General features: G+C 31.7%; 3 protein-coding genes and 1 pseudogene across 3 annotated transcripts; 2 read left to right on the forward strand and 2 right to left on the reverse strand.

The window, feature by feature from the left end:
• Positions 1–387: 387 nt before the first annotated feature.
• Positions 388–2,590, forward strand: LOC137834438 (protein NUCLEAR FUSION DEFECTIVE 4-like; annotated as a pseudogene).
• A 229-nt stretch (positions 2,591–2,819) lies between these two features.
• LOC137836056 (uncharacterized) lies at positions 2,820–3,874 on the reverse strand. Its single transcript, XM_068644872.1, has one exon. It carries the CDS (start codon positions 3,675–3,677, stop codon positions 3,069–3,071), a length of 609 nt encoding a protein of 202 aa, XP_068500973.1. The 5' UTR covers positions 3,678–3,874; the 3' UTR covers positions 2,820–3,068.
• A 5,255-nt stretch (positions 3,875–9,129) lies between these two features.
• Positions 9,130–11,268, reverse strand: LOC137836057 (amino acid transporter AVT6E). Its single transcript, XM_068644873.1, has one exon. It carries the CDS (start codon positions 10,957–10,959, stop codon positions 9,517–9,519), a length of 1,443 nt encoding a protein of 480 aa, XP_068500974.1. The 5' UTR covers positions 10,960–11,268; the 3' UTR covers positions 9,130–9,516.
• Positions 11,269–14,018: 2,750 nt separating this feature from the next.
• LOC137836058 (uncharacterized) lies at positions 14,019–16,343 on the forward strand. Its single transcript, XM_068644875.1, has 6 exons — positions 14,019–14,366; positions 14,449–14,525; positions 14,629–14,694; positions 14,800–14,874; positions 14,991–15,065; positions 15,683–16,343. Exons 1-6 carry the CDS (start codon positions 14,045–14,047, stop codon positions 16,118–16,120), a joined length of 1,053 nt encoding a protein of 350 aa, XP_068500976.1. The 5' UTR covers positions 14,019–14,044; the 3' UTR covers positions 16,121–16,343.
• The last annotated feature ends 4,769 nt before the right edge of the window (positions 16,344–21,112 follow it).

The following is a 21,112-nucleotide window of genomic DNA, read 5'->3' on the forward strand; positions in this document are numbered from 1 at the left end:
TATGTCTTAATCAAGTGCAAAAACTTTACATATTTCATAAAGCTATATAAGAAATAGATTATTTAATTCAATTGAAACTAGTTATTAAGAAAAGTTTAATTAAATTACTGTAGGTTGAGGTGGGTATTTTAGTACTCCAAAAACTAATATTTACTTACCTGCTGTAATTTTCTCTTTAAATTAAGTCACAGTGAAATTGTAGTTTTTGAACTTAATGAGTAGAAAGAGTTAAACTTCAATCATTAGCTATAATTTTTTAGAAGGTGATAACAGATTCTCATCTTCCTTAAAACTGTAATGATCTTCTCCAATTACACCATGGCATTGATATTCCATTTGAGTATATGAATTTTGTTAGGATTCATTAAAAGAGTGAAGTTGGAACATATGTGTGTGGATTTAGACAGTTTGGTTACATTGACAAGTATCATTCTCAATGATTATATGATCAAAATGGTGTATGCAAGTGAGTCACTTTTCTCTTTGTGAGATAGTTTTTAGTATTGAGTTAGATCCGAATCCAAAGTGATAAGATGACTGGATAGATATTGTTGGAGATCCCACATCGACTAGAGATTAGATCCTTTCATAGTATTATGGGTGGTTCGATAAGATCCAACACAAACACTCGCTAGGATAGATTTGAAATGGTTCTGATACCATATTAAAAAGTGGACTTTAAGCCTAATTCAATCCCATAAAATCGGCTCTAATCTCTAGTCGATATGGGATCTCTTAAAGATATGTCTTGCCCTATGTGTTTCCACCAACAACAGTGCTTGGTTTGGAACAGCTGTGTTTGTCACCAACATGAGAAACTTTCCTCTCAGCAGAGGCACCATCTCTGGCATTCTCAATGGTTATGGAGGGATCAGTGCAGAAGTATACACCTTAATATATAGCTTGGTGTTGAAAGGGTCTGCTTCTAAATTGCTCTTGTTCCTAACAATTGGACTTCCTGCTGTATGTTTAGTTATGATGTTCTTCATTAGACCTTTCACTCCTCCTTCTGAGGAGAAGACTCTTCAGTGCATGTGCATTTTATTTTTGTCCAAGTTGCAAGTGATGTGATCTCTATAAATGATGCTGTAACCTGCATTTTGGTTGCCATAATGGTTTTTACTTCTGAAAGCTCCCCTTGCAATTCCTATCAAAATGGCACTATTTAATTCAAAGAGCAATGTTTCACTGGTTGGTTCTTCAGGTAATTTGGCATCTGAGGATGGCATTTCAACGCAGACAAGTCCATTGCTCACACCATCTTCTTCAGCTGCCATTCTTCAAGTTTTCATGAAAGTGGTGATGTCTCGGATGTTGAGATGCTCATTGCAGGAGGGCAGGGAGCAGTGAGGGAGAAAAGGAGACATAAGAGGGGTGATGATTTCAAGTTCCGTGAAGCTTTCATCAAAGCAGACTTCTGGCTTTGCTGGTTTGCTTATTTTCTTGGTGCTGGTTCAGGAGTAACAGTTCTCAACAATTTGGCTCAAATTGGAGTTGCATTGGGTGTAGAAGATACAACCATGTTACTGTCAGTCTTCAGCTTCTGCAATTTCATTGGCCGTCTTGACGCTGGTGTTGTTTCTGAATACTTTGTCAGGTATTCTTAATGCAGTTCCTCACTTTATGAGATAGTATTCATCAATTACAAATAGTTTCTAATTGTGTATGTTGGAGATCCTGGTCGACTAGAGATTAAAACATTTCATAGTATATAAATGAGTGCAAATCTCATATTCGGTTTTATGAGGTTGATTTAGGCTTAAAGTTCACTTCTTAATATGATATCATAGTTATTTCAAGTTTATTCAAACGAGTGTTTGTTGGTCTTATCAGACGTACGAGCTGTCACTCTCGGCGTAAAAAGGTGTCACTCTTGACGTGAGGAGGTGTGTTGGAAATTCCACATTGACTAGAGATTAAGACATTTCATAGGATATAAGTGAATGTAATACTTTTCTTATAAGCCAATTTTATGAGGTTGAGTTAGACTTAAAATCCAATTCTTAATAGTGTAATTACTTACCCGTCAATATTTTCGTCCTTATGAACCGAATCGTGAATTTGTTATCATGTTTGCAGAATTTGAATTGTCTTTTGATGGTTGTGAACTTGTGACTGTCTTTTAATTGGGTCAGGGCTTTGAGAATATGCTGATGATGTTATTATCATGACAGGTTGATAGCACTACCTCGAACATTTTGGATGACAAGTGCACAAATAATCATGAGCGTAGCATTTTATTTTATGCTTATGCTCTTGATGGAAGTCTTTATGCTGCTGCAACTGCTCTTCTTAGTATCTGTTACGGGGTTCAATGTTCTATAATGGCTCCAACTGTCTCTGAGATTTTTGGTTTGAAACACTTTGGTGTTATTAGTAGCTTCATGATGCTAGGCAATCCAATTGGTGCTCTTATTTTCTCTGTTTTTCTTGCAGCCAACGTGTACGATACAGAAGCTGCAAAGCAAGGAAACTCCACCTGCTATGGTGCTGATTTCTTCAGGTTCACTTTTCTGGTTTTGGCTGGTGTTGTTCTTAGGTGAACAATAATGAATTTTCCAATTGTTAAATGGTGATTTGTGTATTTCATACCATGCTGCTATTATAGTTGGATAACTAGTGAAATGATTGAGAATGAATTTTATTAAGAAATGAATTTTAAGTCAAACTAAATCTCATAAAACCGGTTTATAAAATAAGGTTCGTACTTAATTATGTATTATGAAATGATTTAGTTGATATGAAATTTTCACCAACTTCTACTTTGTTTTGGTACCTGTAATTAGAATTCATTGAAAAATTTCACTGACATCTGATAATTTCATCAACCTGAATCCAAATTGTTATGATTCAAAATACAAATTATATACCTCTTGCTATATAACAACCCAGCTAAACATCTACCTCAGTATTTCTCTGCAGAAGGTGACTCAGACTGATGCATCTTTTCCCCTACCAAATCTAAAGGACATGAGCATATATAACAGTACAAGCAAAAGAGTATTAAGGTTTTGAAGTTGTCACAAATAAGCAAAACACTGAAATCTCTGAAGAAAAGAGAAAAAGTTTCAGTTAGGCTTTAGATCCTGAAACATGGTATCCCACTTGATCTCTTCAACAGCAGCAGACCAGTACCCATCTCCATCATCATCAACACCATCACCATCCATCTTATCATTATGGAAATGGTACACCACAGGACTAGAAAAACCACCAAGAACAGGAAGAGCTGGAACCGATGTGGGACTTCCATTTGTCAGAAACAGAGGCTCTTGCTTTGCCACCACCAACTTCTTGCTCCTCTTCATGGTAGCAATCTTCCACCTTGTCCCTAACCCACTCCTAGACCTCAGTGGGGGCACCACAACAAGTGCAGAAGATGGTTCTTCTTCTCTGTGCATCAGCATCCTCACATAGTTAGCCAAGTTCCTCTTTGTCCTCTTGATTGCCACCACCAGCTTTGCCACCGCGCGTGGGCTCTTTCCCTTGTCTTTTCTGGCCACCTTGAGGATCTCGAGTCTGTGCTTTGCTATGGAGATTCCCATGCTCTGCAGAAACTCGTGGTTGAAGTAAGACATGTCATCTTCTTCAAGCTCGTTGTGAGCGAAGGTGAGGCCATACTCGTACACCAGAGATGGCTCGAGCCCAGTTTTGGAAAGCCACGAGAACCAATCCATCTCTACTCACTCTAAGGAACAAGTGGACCACGGTTCTGTATTAATAATATGAATCACTTCCATCCACCATTCTTATTTATACATTCAATAGAAAAAAATACTGTTGAAAAAGAAATGTTACAGAATCATCGAATGGGTTGACACATGTAAATTTGTATAGGTGTGTGTTCGTTCACACGTCACAATGACAACATATTCTACGAAATTTCATGTTTTGTAAGGGAGTTGGAGTCAAGAGAATGCAGTCAGTCTTTCTACCCTTTATTTCTCACTTTGAATGGTATTGATGCAAAAAACACACGCCAAAGCAACACACAATCACGAATCAACTACAGAAAAATAAACGATACATGGTTCGGTCGCCAGCTGCAACCTACATTCACACGGACAACTATTAGGTTTTCATTACGTCCTGTTGCACACCAATTACAAGTACAATGATCTCTTTAAATAGAGATTATAAAAGGAACACAATGATTAAGTCCACTCACTAAATATGTGTCTAATCAATCTAACCTAATTGGTCTTGGCTTCATACCCAACAGGTACGGGTAAAAGACACTCTGATACTCAAGTGAAATTTCAGTGTTTGACAATCGATACTATTAGTAATAAATGATGACGTAACTGATTTTTAGAATCTGTGCTTATTTACATGACATAGACCTTTTGTTATTGAATCGGATTAAAATTTGAATCATAATTAAGAGTGTATTATCTAATACTTGACCATTGATTAATCTTGTTAATTTTTTATTTGACCGATACTAAATTTTTAGGTATCATACGAACCCGACTGGTACGTTGATGTATTTGATCTTCTTACCATGGTGTATAACTTGTCAGATTAATAATGACATCATTACAATACAGTTGACAAATATTAATAGAAGAAGAATATAAAAAGTGAAAATGAAAAAGAAAGTGGAAAAAAAGAAAAAAAGTAATGTGTTGAATGTTGAATGTTGAATGTTGAGATAGTAATAGTATGTGGGCATGTGGGGTATGTAAGGCATGTTCACTGTTTCCCCCTAAACGAGGCTAAAGTGTTATCACTCATCAGACTTAGAACGATCAGACCAAAGAGTTTTCATGTCGACAACTTATGCCGACGATCATGGCTTCGACCACGTCGACCACCAATTACTTCATACAAAACTTCGGAATAAGAGTTTTCAAACTATGAATTTTGTAGATTTCGATTTTAGGTTAAGCCGAAATCAATACAGATGAAAACGAACATGTAACTCACACTAACTCACACACCGATTCTACCAACTCGAACATATCGATCTTACCAACTCGAACGGAAAACTATATATTATAGATGATTCGTAGATGGTCAATAAATAGTTTAATAAATTCAATAAATATTTGTTAGAATAAATTATAGTTGATTCTCATACTATATTAGGAGACTTCAAATTTAATTTAATTTCATATAATTATCGATTTATAAAATTGAGGTTTACATTCATTTATACATTATTTCTCGCATATTCAATTATTATTTTTTTCAACAAATGGTTTTTATTAAAGTCTACATATTGATGTCAATCAAATATGGGGTTTAAGTTTATGAAAAATGTTATTTTGCACAGTAAAAAAACCAATTTAATACGCTGTAATACAATTTTAAAATTATTTAATTTCTTCGGTTAAATTTATATTTAAAAAAATATTTTTCTTCTAATTATAATATAGTGAAAAACATAACAGTTGTGAATAATTTGTATTAATTAGTACCATTTTTATTAAAAAAGAACAGACAAATTAATGAAAAGTCTGAGGTGACTTTTCAACTACGAAAACAAAAAAGTATTGATTTCTCTATTCATATGAAACTTGTCCCAACTGTTACGCTCCAGAATAATACTCCATTTTTATTTATAAGATCCTTTTTAAAAGATTTTTTTTTTTGTTCTACAAGTTCCTTTATAGTTGAAAGATGCGTTAATTATTTTTTAGTAAAAAATAAATATTTAAAAAAAAAGACACTTTTTTTTTCTCCTAGTATAGCTTTTTTTTCTCTTTAAATTTTATCAATGTCCAAATTGACTTGTGTTGACTTTGATTATACAAAGCATCACAATCAAATGGGTGTTTTGCAAGTTGAGCACAATTAATATTGAGTTATCTTAGAAAAAATATTTATGCGTTCTTTTACTTTATTCAATAAAATAATATTTTAAAAGCTTATTGAATATGTTTTATTTATATATACATGATTCAGACACTATCCAATGGTTGTGTTGTCTTTATTTTGCCTTTACGAAAAGCACATGCTTCTATCGATTATATTTTGGATCCATGCAATTTTTGGTTCACGAGCACAAATAAATGATCGCAGCACTATTCCTATGTGAGTAATATTATATAATAAGAATAATATAATTAAATTCAATTAAGAATGAAGATACCCCGAATTACACTACTAATTTTCGTTAATTTTTATCATTTTCTTATTAAAAAACTCGGTTTTTTATGCACAATTTTTACGCCCTCAATCGATACAAAATTATCAAAAATAAATATTATAAAAGTGAACAAACAAACTTATTATTATAGTAATATATAGTTAGATCGCAATATAACAGCACCAAAAATTGGTTGAATTCGAAGGTTTTGATGGAAACAAGAGTGAAAACAGTGCAAGAATTAAATGCAGATGTATAAATTAATGAAGGTTTAGATCTCACAGAACAACGGATATTAAACATAACTACATGTTTGGCTGAAAGAACCAGTCAAATTTAATATTCAGTTGCTTAATTATGTGCATCAACCTAATTAATTGAACCCAACCAACTGCAGCGTTATCTACAAAGATCAAACTTTTCTACAAAATGTTGTTCTTAAAATGTTTAGCATACAAATAACGTTAGCAACTTGACACCAAGAAGCATAATCATCAATTTGAATATATATATATATATATATATATATATATATATATTGTATTGGTCGAATCCGTCGAACTGAAAATCTCAACATCTGATTAGTTCAATTGAGACGATTAAATTCATTATGTTTAAGAAAAAACTAATAAAATTAATTAATAATTAAATTTTATGTAATTCACTTTTAGTTATGTTTCAAAACCCTAATTCGATCTAGTAAAAAAAAAAAATCATGATCATCATATAAATACAGATAGATTTTAAGAATAAGAATAAAGAATAAAGAAACAGTGTATTTTGGAAGTATAATCGAACATAGAATTCCTATGATGACCTCGGCGTGATGTATGTTATGAGTATGAAATGTGGTCCATGTGAGTTACGTCGATGTCAGAAGTGAGAAGTCATCTTTGAAAACATGTTTAACCACTGGTGCTTACTGTCACAGCATTAATGGCACAAAGATACACCATGTTACTGCACTTGAAAGAGAACACTAATATTCCTATATCAACCAATCACAACTTCTACTCCATATCTTATTACATTAGATGTGTCATCCATATTTTAATACTAATCACAACTTTTTCTCAAATTCTTATTACCTTTCTCCAATTTAAATCATGAATCCATACTAAACTAATTCTTAATCATGCTAGTGTTTTCACTTAGATTGATTTTTAGGTAAAAATATATTGGAAAATATAGGTTGAAAACTCTTGAAGTTGTATACCATCTTTGATGTGATTGGTTTATAAATAAATATATATAGTAAAGGATAAATTTATAATTAAATTATATAAAAAAAATATTAAAATATATTATTGGAAGTTGTAATGTGATAAAAAATTGTGGTTATACATGTATCATTGTTCAAATATATTATATCTGGTTATAAAAATAAACTTCAGCTTAGTTTAGATTAATTTATATAATATTAAATTTGACCTGATTTAATTTTTCAGCTTGTATCAAATTAGTTTAATTAGTTTAATTAGGTTATTTGATTATTTAAGGTAAAATATTGATAAATATATCGTAACAAGTCACGAATTAAATTTATGAATTGGGCGTTGGTTTATGTGGATGATGGGAAGAGATAGAGGATGAGATGAGTGATTAATTTTCAATATAAACCATAATAACTTTAAGTTTAAAAAAATAACTATTTTGAACCACTTTAAAAATATAAAAGACGAAATTGATTATTTTAAATAATTAAATTAAATAAAACATAAAAAGATAAAGTATTTGTATAATTTGGTTCAATATTTATGTGTATTAAATTCAACCATTTATAATCAGCCTTTTAACTTACTAAATATCAATTTTGACGTAAAATTTAATAATAAAACTAGTGGGAGTTGATAGGTTAGCTATTAGCTAGAGTAACTAATAAGTTAGAAGTATATAAGTATTTCATAAAGTTACTGATACACTAGGTGATAAATATAAAATAACATAAAAATATATATAATTACATAAATTTTATATTTCTAAAAAAAAGTTATTATTATATAATTATAATTTAAGATTTTTTAAATAAAAAATACTAATAAAAAAATTAAATAAACTACAAGTTATCATGAATTATTTCAAGCAACTTATTAAATACTGTTATATTAATGAAACTAATTTATAAACTAGTTAAACAAATCAGTAACTAGTTTATCGACATTACCAAATACATTTTTGATAGATTAAAATAGTTATCTCGTTTTTGAATTAAAGTGATTTCATTTTTATGATGAGACGATGCTTTATTAATCTGAAAATAAAATCATCCCTCAGTGTTCGTTTATGTTAGGGTAGGTACAATACCATACTCCTCCAAACTCAACCACCTATTTAAGTTACAGGATTTTTTTAGAAGAATTTGGTAAACTTTAGTTTTATTTAGTCTTAGTATTTTATAGTTAGTCATAATATAATATAGGTAGCTGTTGTTTTATCAGTTTATGCATCAAATTAATAAGTATAATATTTATAATAAAGTAGATACTAAAATGGAATTTACTAGTAATCAGCAACTGGGATTTCCAGTTTATTAGGCTGAAGCTATGTTCGATGGATCAGATCATGATCAACCTGTCAGGAAATAATATGTTTGTTTTGTTGTAAGGGTTATGATGATGGTTTGGCCTCCTACTCCTGGGAGAAACCAAATCAGTGAATGTTGGCATTCCAGCTGTAAACAAGAATGAGGAGAAGAAGCCAAATAAAAAGAAAACAAACAAAGCTGCAGCATACAAGATTCTCAAAAAGGGCACCGAGGTCACCTATTTTCATGCCAAGAAAAAGCTAGGGCAACTTCACTAAGGAGTAAATTTATGCTCAAATTCAGGCTTATGTTTAGCAAGTTGTCTGCATTCTACTTTAAATGTAATTCAGACATAATGTTACAATTGTGCATGATTCTTATGCAATGAGCAGTTGCAGTGTGTATCTATCTCCCTTATGATGTGTGTGGTGTGGTGTGTGCAAGGTACTCCTGTACTTTGATTCACAAAAGCATTTTATAACAAGCCTTTGGAAAAGAACTAAAACAGATATTTTCTACCAGAAAATGAAAAGAAAACGTGGATATGCCAGTTTAAGCAATTGTAGAATCTATTACAAAATGTTACAACATCAACCTTGTGTAAAATCAATGAACAAAAATGAAAAACTGCCATAAAGAATAGAACTGTATACATACTGCGGCAAACTGATCAGCTACATTCCTCTCGTGCTGTATCAACTGGTCACCAGTCCTCAAAATTGGAGGACTTTTTGAAGATTTATGTGCATCTCATATCCTATATATCATAGCCGGGGCAAAAATACTTATCCCATATTACAAAACAATCATGCCACCCCCTATCTTCTGCTGTTTGAATCACAATGCAGCAGAGCCAATGAAGAAATGATTCCTATAAAGAAGAAACTAAATTGTGTGGCTAAGACTTGCTCTCAAGGCTATAGATATTGCTAACAACTCCTACTACGCTAACAGTCACAGCCAATATCAACATCAACCATGAAAAAAACCACTCCCCGTAGGTTATATCTCCTAGATGACTCAGTCTCAGTGAAACAAGAGAAGGAAATATAAAACCCAATGAAACAGCAGTGGTTGCCCCAGTGAACTTGAAAGCTGTCCATATATTTGGAATCATAGTAGACCCAATATATATGAGCACCAACAGAACCGCAGTCAACCCCAAAGATCTCTTCCTACTTTCTGAAAGAGGAGGTGATCCCTCAAACACCAATGTGTCCACTGTTTGGCGCAGTGAGAAATGAATCACAGGGAAAACAAGTATCAAATGAAGAATGTAGCCAATCCGAACAATATAGTTCAAGACCGCGCTATACCGAATTCCAAGATCCTTATCAAAATTAGTCAGCACATCAGCCTCTGTATCTTTCCCAAAGAGCAGGTAACCAGATATAGCAGTGGAAGAATAAACAAGGATGCACAAAATTGTAGTGTACCTCCCAACTCGGTTCATCTTCTGAGGAGACCGTTGTTCAAGCTCATTGTATATAGGCTGCACATTAAAATGGCAAACATATGCATTGGTCATGATGGGTATCGCAACAAGAAAATCCAAAATTGCAGTTTTGGAGCTAAGATCAGGAGCCATCCTGGGAGAATCAATGCGTCCTTCAACAAGCTTGATGGAAGCAACAGTAAAAGCAACAATCACAAACAACACAGCAAGAGCCACAGAGGCTGCGGAGGTCAAGCTCAATGAATCAATCTTGTCAAGTGAACAAAGAGGAGCAAGGAAAACCACCATGACAACTAAAACCACAATCTTCCTCTGATCCCACGCACCATTCCCCATCAACTGATCAAAAACCCCCATATGGTGAGTGGAACCAGACATAACATCCCCCATGATTATCAAGTAAACCACCAAAACACCCGCATTGTTCAAAATAATGCAGATTTCAGACAAAATCCTCACAGGCCTCCCCATTGCGTGCTGAACAACCTCCCCATACGACGACGCCTTACACAAAACAGAAAACCTCACCAACAATTCCACACTAATTTCAGACAAAATCCCCATGACAATTATCAAAATAATACCCAAAACCAATCCCAGAACCTTCATAGTGGCGGGGAGAGCCATGATCCCTGCCCCAATAACCGTGGTTGTTAAATTGAAAACAGCCCCAGGTATCCCAGAACCCTGATTGGACCCCACAACAAGGGGGTAATTATCGATGTCCATTTCCAAATCGTCATCGTCATCTTCGTTCTTGGATCCCAAATACACCTCGGATTCGTCAAAAGAAGGCTTGCGAAAGGCTTTTGAGGACTCGTTTTGACGCTGCAATTCTAAGTAGGAATTAACGGGTAACGAAGAATACTCGTTTCTGTTAGACATGATTCGGCAATTGGAGACGAAAAGGAATAATGGTGCTGTTTGGAAGAAGAGTCTGCAGATCTGAGGAGAGAATAAGAAAATCGAAAAACTCACAGATTCGGAAGATGAAGAGATGAAGCTAGATCTCTGGGTGAAAGGATATTGTAATGGATAATCTGTGGAATTCTCCGTCACCAGATTTGTACGGAATAAGCTGACAAAACGGAAGGCGCCGCTATTCTTTTGGCACCCAAACAAGCCTTTGCTTTCCGCCACCACTCCTTCAATTTCTTTCTACCTCCTAAGTTTTTTCTTTCTTTATGCTCCACCGCACTCTATTCACTTAATTATTACGCTTTTTCTTTTATTGATAAAAATAAATAAATAAAAATTATTTTAGGAATTATTCAACTCTTATACATCTTATTATTATCTTATTATTATGTTAATAAATATAAAAATCAATTAGTCTTTTTTTCGTATTTTGTGGTTTTTTTACTTTTTTTAATTTTACCAATTAAACTGTTCCTGAAATCGGTAATCTTTTTTTTTAGTTCATATTTTTTTTATTAATGAAGACTGGTATCTACTTACATGTGCATTCAAATACTCATAATATATTCATAGTCTATAAATAGCTGTGATTTTTTCAAAAACTTGGCAGAACTTTGACCAGTTCCAATTCAACTGATGGCAAATTCGGAATTTTCCTCGAATCCAGGGCTTGTATAAGGGTCTACATTTTTAATTTATCTCCAACAAACACACTTAATTTCGCTTTATAATCTCTAATTAAGATTATCGCCTTTAACCTGCGATATGACATGGGTGTAATCACATTGGTAGTTTTTGAGCTAACACTTAACACAACTCAATTTGAGTCTTGCAAATAATATGTTAATTTTTTAAATGAACATCAAGTTACCATTCTGCTATATTATTTATTTATATTATTACAAATTGTTTTTGCATAATTTCAATTTTCTTTATTCGTTGAGTTTTTTTTAATTGGGATCTTCAATTTTTGAATATTCAATCTTTGGGTCTTTAAATTATTAACTTTTTAGTTTTTGACATGGATACATGTTATTATTATGGTTCACGATGCTCAAGTCAATTATCAGTATAAATAGTTGTATATAATAAAGTCAACAAATTATTATCTTTTCACGTATATATTATAGTGACGAAATTATTATTTTTTATATTGTATGGATAACTAGATTAGACTCAAGTATTATTGATAATGATTTTCAAGTTATTTATTATGTGATTCTTGTTAACTGCATTGTTAAGTTCCTAATCTTGATTAAAATGCATTTGTCGCGCGAATGTTACAAAGATGTTTGGAAGTCAACTTGAAACTTGACATATCGAACACTCAAATACTACATTATACAACCTCAATATCTCAAATACTTAATTAGACATCTTAGACACTTTGATAAATCTCAAACAATTAGATAATACACTACAAAATCTCAACATTTTAAACACTCAAATAATACACCATAGAACCGTCATCTTCACATTCAATAACACACTACATTACCTTGATTTAAGTTTGATACAAGTATATGTATTATTATACTTGTATTACATTTTTTTATATGCAGTCACGTAATGATATTCTAATCGGATTTCAATGTGCCGTGCATTCTACAAATTTCTATATTGGTTAACTGTTCATATCTAGTTAGTATTATTTTCCCTTTCAAATTAAATAATAACAATAATAATAATAATAATATTGCTTTTAAACTTTCAAGTTAATTTTTTAATCCTGTTATTTCTCTTGTTTTTTATTTTTGGTAACGTTACTTAATTTTCTTAATATGTAAATATTCTATGAATTATTGATTTAGTCAATTGAAGTATATAAAATTTAAATTGATATAGTATATTCATAAATAAAAAAATCTGGAAGAAAAAAATCCAATTGTGATCTCCTAATTAAAAATATTATTTTATTTAGTACATCAAAATCATTTTTTAGAAATTAAAAACTATTTTGCGAATTTGAATGGCAACAAATATTTTTCTTTAAATCGAAAAGTTAAAATTGGGTTCCTTCCAGATTTTAGCTTAATTAAACCAAAGTTTTCAAATACATTTATATTTGTATTAGTATCTACATTAAGTTGCTTTACTTTATTAAAAAAATTGATTTGACCTTAAGCTGATTCAAACAGCCTCCTCTTTTAATAACAAAAAAAAAGATAGCTTTTGATGGTAATAACTTTCTAGCTTTAAAAACAAACCGTGACAAACACGTAAAAATAAAAATAAAAAAACCCTAAATAAAAATACAAAAGGACAATTTCTTCTTGCACTTTTCTAGTTTCTTCCTGCATGATTATTGTAAATTTAAAAATAATTTACTGAATTTGTATTCCTAAATTTAGGATTTGAAACTCATTTTTTTTCTGGAAATTACTTTGGAATTTCAGAATCTCGAATATATAGTTGGTTTCTAAATTTTACTTGAATACTGATTTTCAAATTTTATAATTCATTTTTTTTTTAAATTTAGAAAATTCAAAAACTTTTTTTAAATTTAGAAAATGGTTTTGAATGGTAAAATTCGGAAGTCAATCTTATAATTCGAATTCTATAATTACAAAGTTATTATAACTTGTAAATTATAAAACTTGAAATACAAAAATTAGTTTCTGAATTTTATAATTATTTTAAAATTGATTTTCAAATTCTCTAATTACTGAAATACAAAGTTGATTTCTAAATTCTATAATTTAAATGTTATTTTCTAGATTTAAAATTGATTTTTAAATTGTAAAATTCAAAATACTGAATGAAGTTGAACAAAGATGATAGAGGGGGCGAGAACATAGGCTTATTTTCTAATTTCATTGAGGGTAAATTTGACTTTTAAAAAAAAAGTATTTAGGTGCGGAAAGAAACTAGGGAGGTGATGGAAGAAATTGCCCCAAGTAAAGGAATGATGAAACTGAAATGAATAATGGGCTAGGCGTGAAAGAAGGTAGTGGGCCGAGGGAGGGCCCAAGAGCCCAAAAGGGAGGGAACGGTATAACAACGATCTTCAAAACCATTATCAACATCATTGGTAAGTGAAGTTGTGTTGGCGATGGATCGAGAATGGGGATCGAAGCCCGGGAGCGGCGGCGCCGCGACGGCGCAGAACGAAGCCATCGACCGGCGAGAGCGTCTCCGGCGACTGGCTCTGGAGACAATAGACCTAGCGAAGGACCCCTATTTCATGCGCAACCACCTCGGGAGCTACGAGTGCAAACTGTGTCTCACTCTCCACAACAACGAGGGCAACTACTTGGCCCACACTCAGGGCAAGCGCCACCAGACCAACTTGGCCAAACGTGCCGCCCGCGAGGCCAAGGACGCCCCCGCGCAGCCTCAACCCCACAAGCGCAAGGTCACCCTTCGCAAAACAGGTGCCTCTTTTCTCTTTTTCCCTCTTTTGCCCCTTTCCCCGTTCACTGAACTGACCTAACGTTTCGTGTTTCTTTTTTGCAGTTAAGATTGGACGCCCTGGGTACCGTGTGACCAAGCAGTATGATCCTGAGACCAAGCAAAGATCTCTCCTGTTTCAGGTTCTTTTTTAATATTTATGCATATGTCACTCTTTTTTAAATTTTCTGATAAATCGATAATATTATATTTGTTCTTAATTTTGGGAATTTTGAGATGATGCAGATTGAATATCCTGAGATTGAAGACCTCGCCAAGCCCAGGCACCGGTTTATGTCCTCCTACGAACAGGTAAATTCTGGTGATTTTGTTCAATTGCGTTTCTCTTCGATTGTTGTTAGTAAATATGCTTTTGTTTTAATGTTTTTCTCTTTGTTCGTGTTTTGATGGTTACAGAGGGTGCAGCCCTTTGATAAAAGATATCAGTACCTTCTGTTTGCGGCTGAACCGTATGAAATAGTTGCATTCAAGGTATTTTGTTACTCTTGTTTGAGTATTTGTTTTGGTCTTTATGCTTTTATTTTGGCTGTGTTTTTTCTTTTGTGGTTGTGGAGTTTTGCTTTGTGCTCATTAAGCTACATTTTCAGGTGCCCAGCACGGAGATTGATAAGTCCACTCCAAAGTTTTTCTCGCACTGGGATCCGGACTCAAAGATGTTCACGGTTAGTTCATGTGCTCCTCTTGTCTGTCTGTGATGGTAAACTTGATCTATGCAAGTGCCTGTGTGTTTTGTGATCCTGGCAAAAGATAGCTTTTAATTTTACAAGGGACGGTAACACCCCATGCATGAGGATTAGTTTTATACTTGTACACGCCAATGAAGCTCTATGCACTGATCCCAGAGCATGCAAATTTGAGCGTGCAATTGATACAAAAAAAATGGTGTGGTGCTACATTTGGAATAGCTTGCAGCTTGTTTGATAAATGTTTGCTGTGAAGAATTAAAAATTATAGTTTTCAGTGGCTCTTTTTAAAAGCTTTTGGTTAAAACCTGTTTTTAACATTAAATTAAGCTACGTAAACCCACACTTTGTTCCTAGACATCAAAACACAAGGCTGATTCAAGAGAATCCAAGTCATTTCATTTTAATTGTTTGCTCTTGTAACTATCAATACAAGCTAATTATTCAAGCATTCAGCAGCAGCAGAACTAGGTTTGGAATTTCCTGTATTATTTCTTGCTTTCTTTTCTTAATATTTTTGGTTTATGCGGTGTGCATCATTGATTTTTAATTTCCCCCTTCTGCCACTGACAACTTCAATTGATACTTGTCTGTAGTTGCAATTGTATTTTAAAACCAAGCCCCCGGAGGCAAACAAACCACAGCCTCCCTCTACAGCCAATGGCACAGCAACATCTGGTGTTCCACCAAGGCCTTTGCCCCCACCACCTCAAGCTCCACTACCACCACCTCCACCTCCCCCACAAGGGCTACCTCCTGGTGCACCTATGGCAAATCCTCCTAGAGCTCCTCCACCTCCAATGCCAGGATCTATGCCACCTCCTCCTCCTATGGCAGCAGCTAACGGTCCTAGGCCTGCACCTTCCAGTGGAATGCCATCTGTCCCACCCCCACCCCCTATTGCAAGTGGAGCATCGGGTTTCAACATGGGTACTAGACCTCCATCAATGCCTCCTCCACAAGGTTTTCCTGCCCAACCAATGCAGAGTCAGGGTGTCCGTCTTCCTCCGCCACCCCCTAACATGGGACAGTAGGTTCTTTGGCTTTAGGCTAGAACAGCGAGCATAATTTGATTGAAGTGTTAAACAACTTGGGTGGAATGACCCCTGTCTGTTAAGGACTTGAAGCGTGGTATGCTGGAGGCTCTGTTTCGTAAGCAATACACCTGTACACTCTTCATTGTGTCAATTTCATATTCACAAATTAAGATGTTGATGTATCAAGATTTTGGTATTTAGTATTGATGGCTTTCGAGTACTCACCTTGTCCACAGATTTAGGTTTCAATCGCTTGATATGATGGAAATTTGTTGTTTGTTGCAGGTAATTTAGGGTTAAAGTCTTGATCGTGGCATTTTATATGTAGTAGTATAGCAATTTGATTATGGGGAATCACAGGGCTGATTATTAGTAGTGTTTTATTGTTTTTGCGTTTTGGTGATGTGCTGAGTTGGATGCATGTAGAGGGATGGATAAGGGACATTGATGGGGGTGTTTAGTTTTTACTGGATAGGTTTCATTTTTGGAAGTATAGAACTTACGTCCATGTAAAGTTGAGAACTTAGAATTTAAATGTTATTAATTTTAACAGAGAATTTTAGAATTTAAATGTTATTAATTTTAACAGAGAATAGCAATCGGAAAGCAAGAAAAAGTATAAATGATCGATCAATAAAGGTTATCTTCTTATTATGGATAAAAGGAGTAGTCTAACAAAAATCATGACTAACCAACAATTACAACAGAAACATGTTATGATTAAGAGCCCGTGTTCCCTGCATGGAGCAAATAGTTTCAAACACTGGGACATAAAGTCTTTGTATGGACGTCATCAAGTTGTAATGAAGAAGAGATGGGCAAAAGCTTGAGCAGACCAATATTAACTTTGACCATAACAACAATGTGATAATCGATTTTGATATATTTAGTTCTTTCATGGAATTTGTAGTGCTGATTGATTATTATACTATAACAAAGTTAGATGAATAAAAGGTTACTTTAACAATGGCCTTAAAATACAGAATGTAAATTTATTTCAAACAGAGCTAGAGAGAAAACACAGCAAAATCGCGTATCATGTTTCCACAAGTATACTTGTTCTATTTGATGTTGAAATTATTGTTCAGAAGAATATTATTAATGTGATGATGATAACGATAACATGTTTTCTAACCCCAATAGGTCAAATAATGGTGAGTTTAACAAGTAATACTAATATTCAACAACTATGTAGCACGATACTGACACGGATACGAAGATACGTATAATTTCTAAAATGTAGGATAAGGGGATATGAATCTATATATTATATAATTTTGAATTATATAAATTGAAAATAAATATTTATGTGTAAAAGTGTGTTCTATATTTTTTTGGGAGCAGAAAGATATTTTTCATTACTGGTTCAAAAAAATTTGTTCTTATTTTTATAATCATAATAAAAATTTATACAATAAATTTGAGTTCTTATAAAGTTATTATATTTATATATTTTAAAACTATGTTAGAACTATAATTTTTAAAAATCCAACAAATATTTTTTTGAATTCAACATTTCACTGATAAGTATCCTAAGAGTGTTGACACGGATACGCCATTTAAGAAGAAGTGTGTGAGTGAACACAATTAACTCACTTGCTCTTGGGTTCATCTGTTGCCACAATCTCCTTTTCCTTCCTTTTTACTTCGTGGTGGAGTGTTGGTGGAGTAAAATTGATGAAGACACGAGACTTATTACTGAAAAGTTGTAGTTCCCACGTGTACATATGGCAGAGAACACAGACCCATTGGGGAGTTCCTGTGAGAATGGTGTAACAGTTTTGACATGTGCCATGTGTGAAGGATGTAAAACCTGCAAGCCCATGGATTTTGAGTTTGAGTTTTGGTAATGTTCCGAATTCCAGTTTGAGAGATAGTATATTTAAATTCAATCATTATATTTAAGACATTTTGCATTGTTGGTATTTGATCACAATTTTATATTTAAAAAGTGTTTAATTTCAATTTAGGAAGCTCAGACACTTTTCTTAAATGATGTGTCGGTATCGGACACCAACACTCATCACGTATCCGACAATTGTAGTACGGTTTGAACACAATTTAAAAAAAAAATACATTAATTTTTTAAAAATTCAAATTTTATTGTATAAATTGTTATTATGATTATAAAAATAAGAAACAAATTTTTATGAATCAGTCATGAAAAATATATTTCTACTTCAAAAAATAATCTGAAACATACTTGTGCATATAAATCTTTATTGTTAATTTATATAATTCATAATTATATAATATATAGATCTATGTCTCCGTATTTTACATTCTAAAATGTGTCGTAGTGTCTGTATCAATGTTTGTGCTACATATATCTCAACTCCTCTTCTCTCCTTAACTACGTGAAACTATATTAACGATATGAAACACGTATTAGTTCATGCTTATTATGCTTCACTTAAACTATAATAATTTTAATTAGACTCACCCATTTTCTTTTCCTCTTGTTTTTATATAGTTATTTTCCATTCTCTGGGGACCATCATTATTATTTATTATTTAACACGCAAATGCTAATATTCAAATTAAAGCATTTCAAAGGACCATTCAAGTCAATATCTCATTCATTCCATTGCAGACCTATAAATCTATAAATCTCGCGATATAAAACATGCTCTACTTATAAAATAAACCATTTCATACAATCTATAACAAAAACAATATTATCTTTAATTAATAAAAAAATAATAATAATATATTTAATTATCAGTAAAAAAAAAAGTTGAAAATGTACTGCTTTTATATTTTTATGTCTCATCTCACCTAATTATAGACAAGTACATCTCATACTATGGAGAGAGAGAGAATAAAACGCGAGAAACACGCACGCATTCGCGCGTCAAGAAAAAAGAGAAAATTAGAATAATAATAATAATATTATTATTGCTAATAATTAAATAGTATTGCCACTGCTGAGATCACTAGTGACAGCACTCACTAATAATGATATTAAATTTTAAATAAAATCAGAAAATGTTTTTCATCAACTTAAAACTACTAATAAGTATAAACAAAAATAATTAGCAACTCCATATTAAAATTCCAAATATATATAAAATATAATTCAGAGTTTTAAAAATAGGGTATTGCAAAAGGAGAAAGCTAGTGAAGTGATGGAGTAGTGTGGGTTATGATAAAAAAAGCAAATTATATATTTTCCTCATCAGTCAAAATCATTTATCTTGACTTTATTCAACAATGGGTTTTATAAGTATATAAAAAATGATTGATGGATATAAAATCTAATAATATCTATTTGTTTCTCCTTTTTAATCACCATTTTTCTCAAGTTCAAGGATGGTGACAATAACATCAATGGACTCCTTTTCATGACAACAAAATAAATGTTTTATTATATTTTTTAAATTTTACATAAATATTAAAGATTCTACATGAAATAAAGATAAAAATATTTTATAATATATAAATGAATACAGAGTTTATTAAAAAATGAATTTTAAATTTAGGTCAACCTTATAAATTCGATTTATAAAGTAAAATTTGCACTTACGTATATATTGTGAAATGCTTTAATCTTTAATCGATGTAAGATTTTCAATAAAGTCTATCTTATAAATCGATTTTATAAAATTGAATTAGACTTAAAATTTATTTCTAATATAATATTAAAATAAAATTTATTGTAACAAAATATAAGTGGATGCAAACATTGACTTATAAACTGATTTTAATAAAGTTGAGTTAAACTTAAAATTTAAGTTTAATATCTTATAAACAGAATTTAAAACTTAATATTTATTGTAATATTTGAAAATAATAAAAAAGGTAAATTGTAGATTTGGTTCTTTATCCTAATTATAAAATTCTTAGTTAACTTTTTTTATTTAAAATAAATGTATTTTATCTCTCGTATTTTTATTTTAAAATGAATTTCATTTTTAATTTTTAGATGAGATATTCAACCCATAAATTTGTCCTATTGTATTTAACATGTTTAAGCAAAAATTGGGCACGTGTAAGCAATAGAATGGTGATAGAGTAGAGTATGTATGGTTGACTGGTCAACACCAATCTCTCCAATTCAATTGTGTAAGTTATAAATAAATAAATAAATAAATAAAATATTAATAGGATAATGCTTTGAAATTGAGCCATTTCGAAAACGAACACGTTTCATAATTGTCGGTGCGAACTGCAGAGGACTTCAAAACATGTGTTTCATAGTTAAACAAAAATAAATAAGTAAAAAATGGATTATTCATTATTACATTAAAAATAAAAATTATATAGTTAGAAGAAAAATAAAGAAGGAATGAACTATCCACGTAACACTCTAGTGAATTATGTATACTTTTAATTTTTAGAATATAGTATACGGATTTATATATTATATAGTTAAGAATTATATAAATTAATAATAAAGATTTGTGTGTATAAATATATTTTTATTTTTATAAAAAAAATATTTTTTATGATTGGTTTAAAAGGATTTGTTCAGTAATGTTGGTGTTACATTAGCATTTTTATTAAATATTTTAATTGTTAAAACAAATTTATTAATTTTTTAAATAAATTTTTCATGTTAATCATCACTATGCAATTTGACATAAAAAAGAACAAAAATACAAAAACATTGAAAACTAGACAAAAACTATATACTAACAAAAATATTATATAAATAAACTATATTTGTTCATAAATATTTATAAGAACAGATTAGATGATAACTTATTATACCAATAAAAAATTATCTATAAATAAATCATAAATTAGTCAATTTATCAGTACACTCATTTACTTCACACAAAATATGAGTAATCTTAAACCTAGTTCAGAATAATTAAGACAAATATTTAATGAATTACAAAACATGAAAGGAACATTAAGTAAAATATAAAAATGTAAATTTATTTTCGATAACAATAAATACACTTTAAAACCCCCAAAATTAATTTTAAAATGATTGTCGTTTAAAGAATCTCCAAACATTGATCTTAATTTTTTTTGTTTACT

Source organism: Phaseolus vulgaris, chromosome 5 (assembly GCF_000499845.2).
Source record: "Phaseolus vulgaris cultivar G19833 chromosome 5, P. vulgaris v2.0, whole genome shotgun sequence".
NCBI classification, from domain to species: Eukaryota; Viridiplantae; Streptophyta; class Magnoliopsida; order Fabales; family Fabaceae; genus Phaseolus; species Phaseolus vulgaris.

Coding starts and splice junctions, on each gene's coding strand:
- LOC137836056 (XM_068644872.1), bottom strand. CDS start 3,677: ATGGATTGGTTCTCGTGGCTTTCCAAAACTGGGCTCGAGCCATCTCTG.
- LOC137836057 (XM_068644873.1), bottom strand. CDS start 10,959: ATGTCTAACAGAAACGAGTATTCTTCGTTACCCGTTAATTCCTACTTA.
- LOC137836058 (XM_068644875.1), top strand. CDS start 14,045: ATGGATCGAGAATGGGGATCGAAGCCCGGGAGCGGCGGCGCCGCGACG. Junction 14,367..14,448: donor GGTCACCCTTCGCAAAACAG/GTGCCTCTTTTC, acceptor TCTTTTTTGCAG/TTAAGATTGGACGCCCTGGG. Junction 14,526..14,628: donor AAAGATCTCTCCTGTTTCAG/GTTCTTTTTTAA, acceptor GAGATGATGCAG/ATTGAATATCCTGAGATTGA.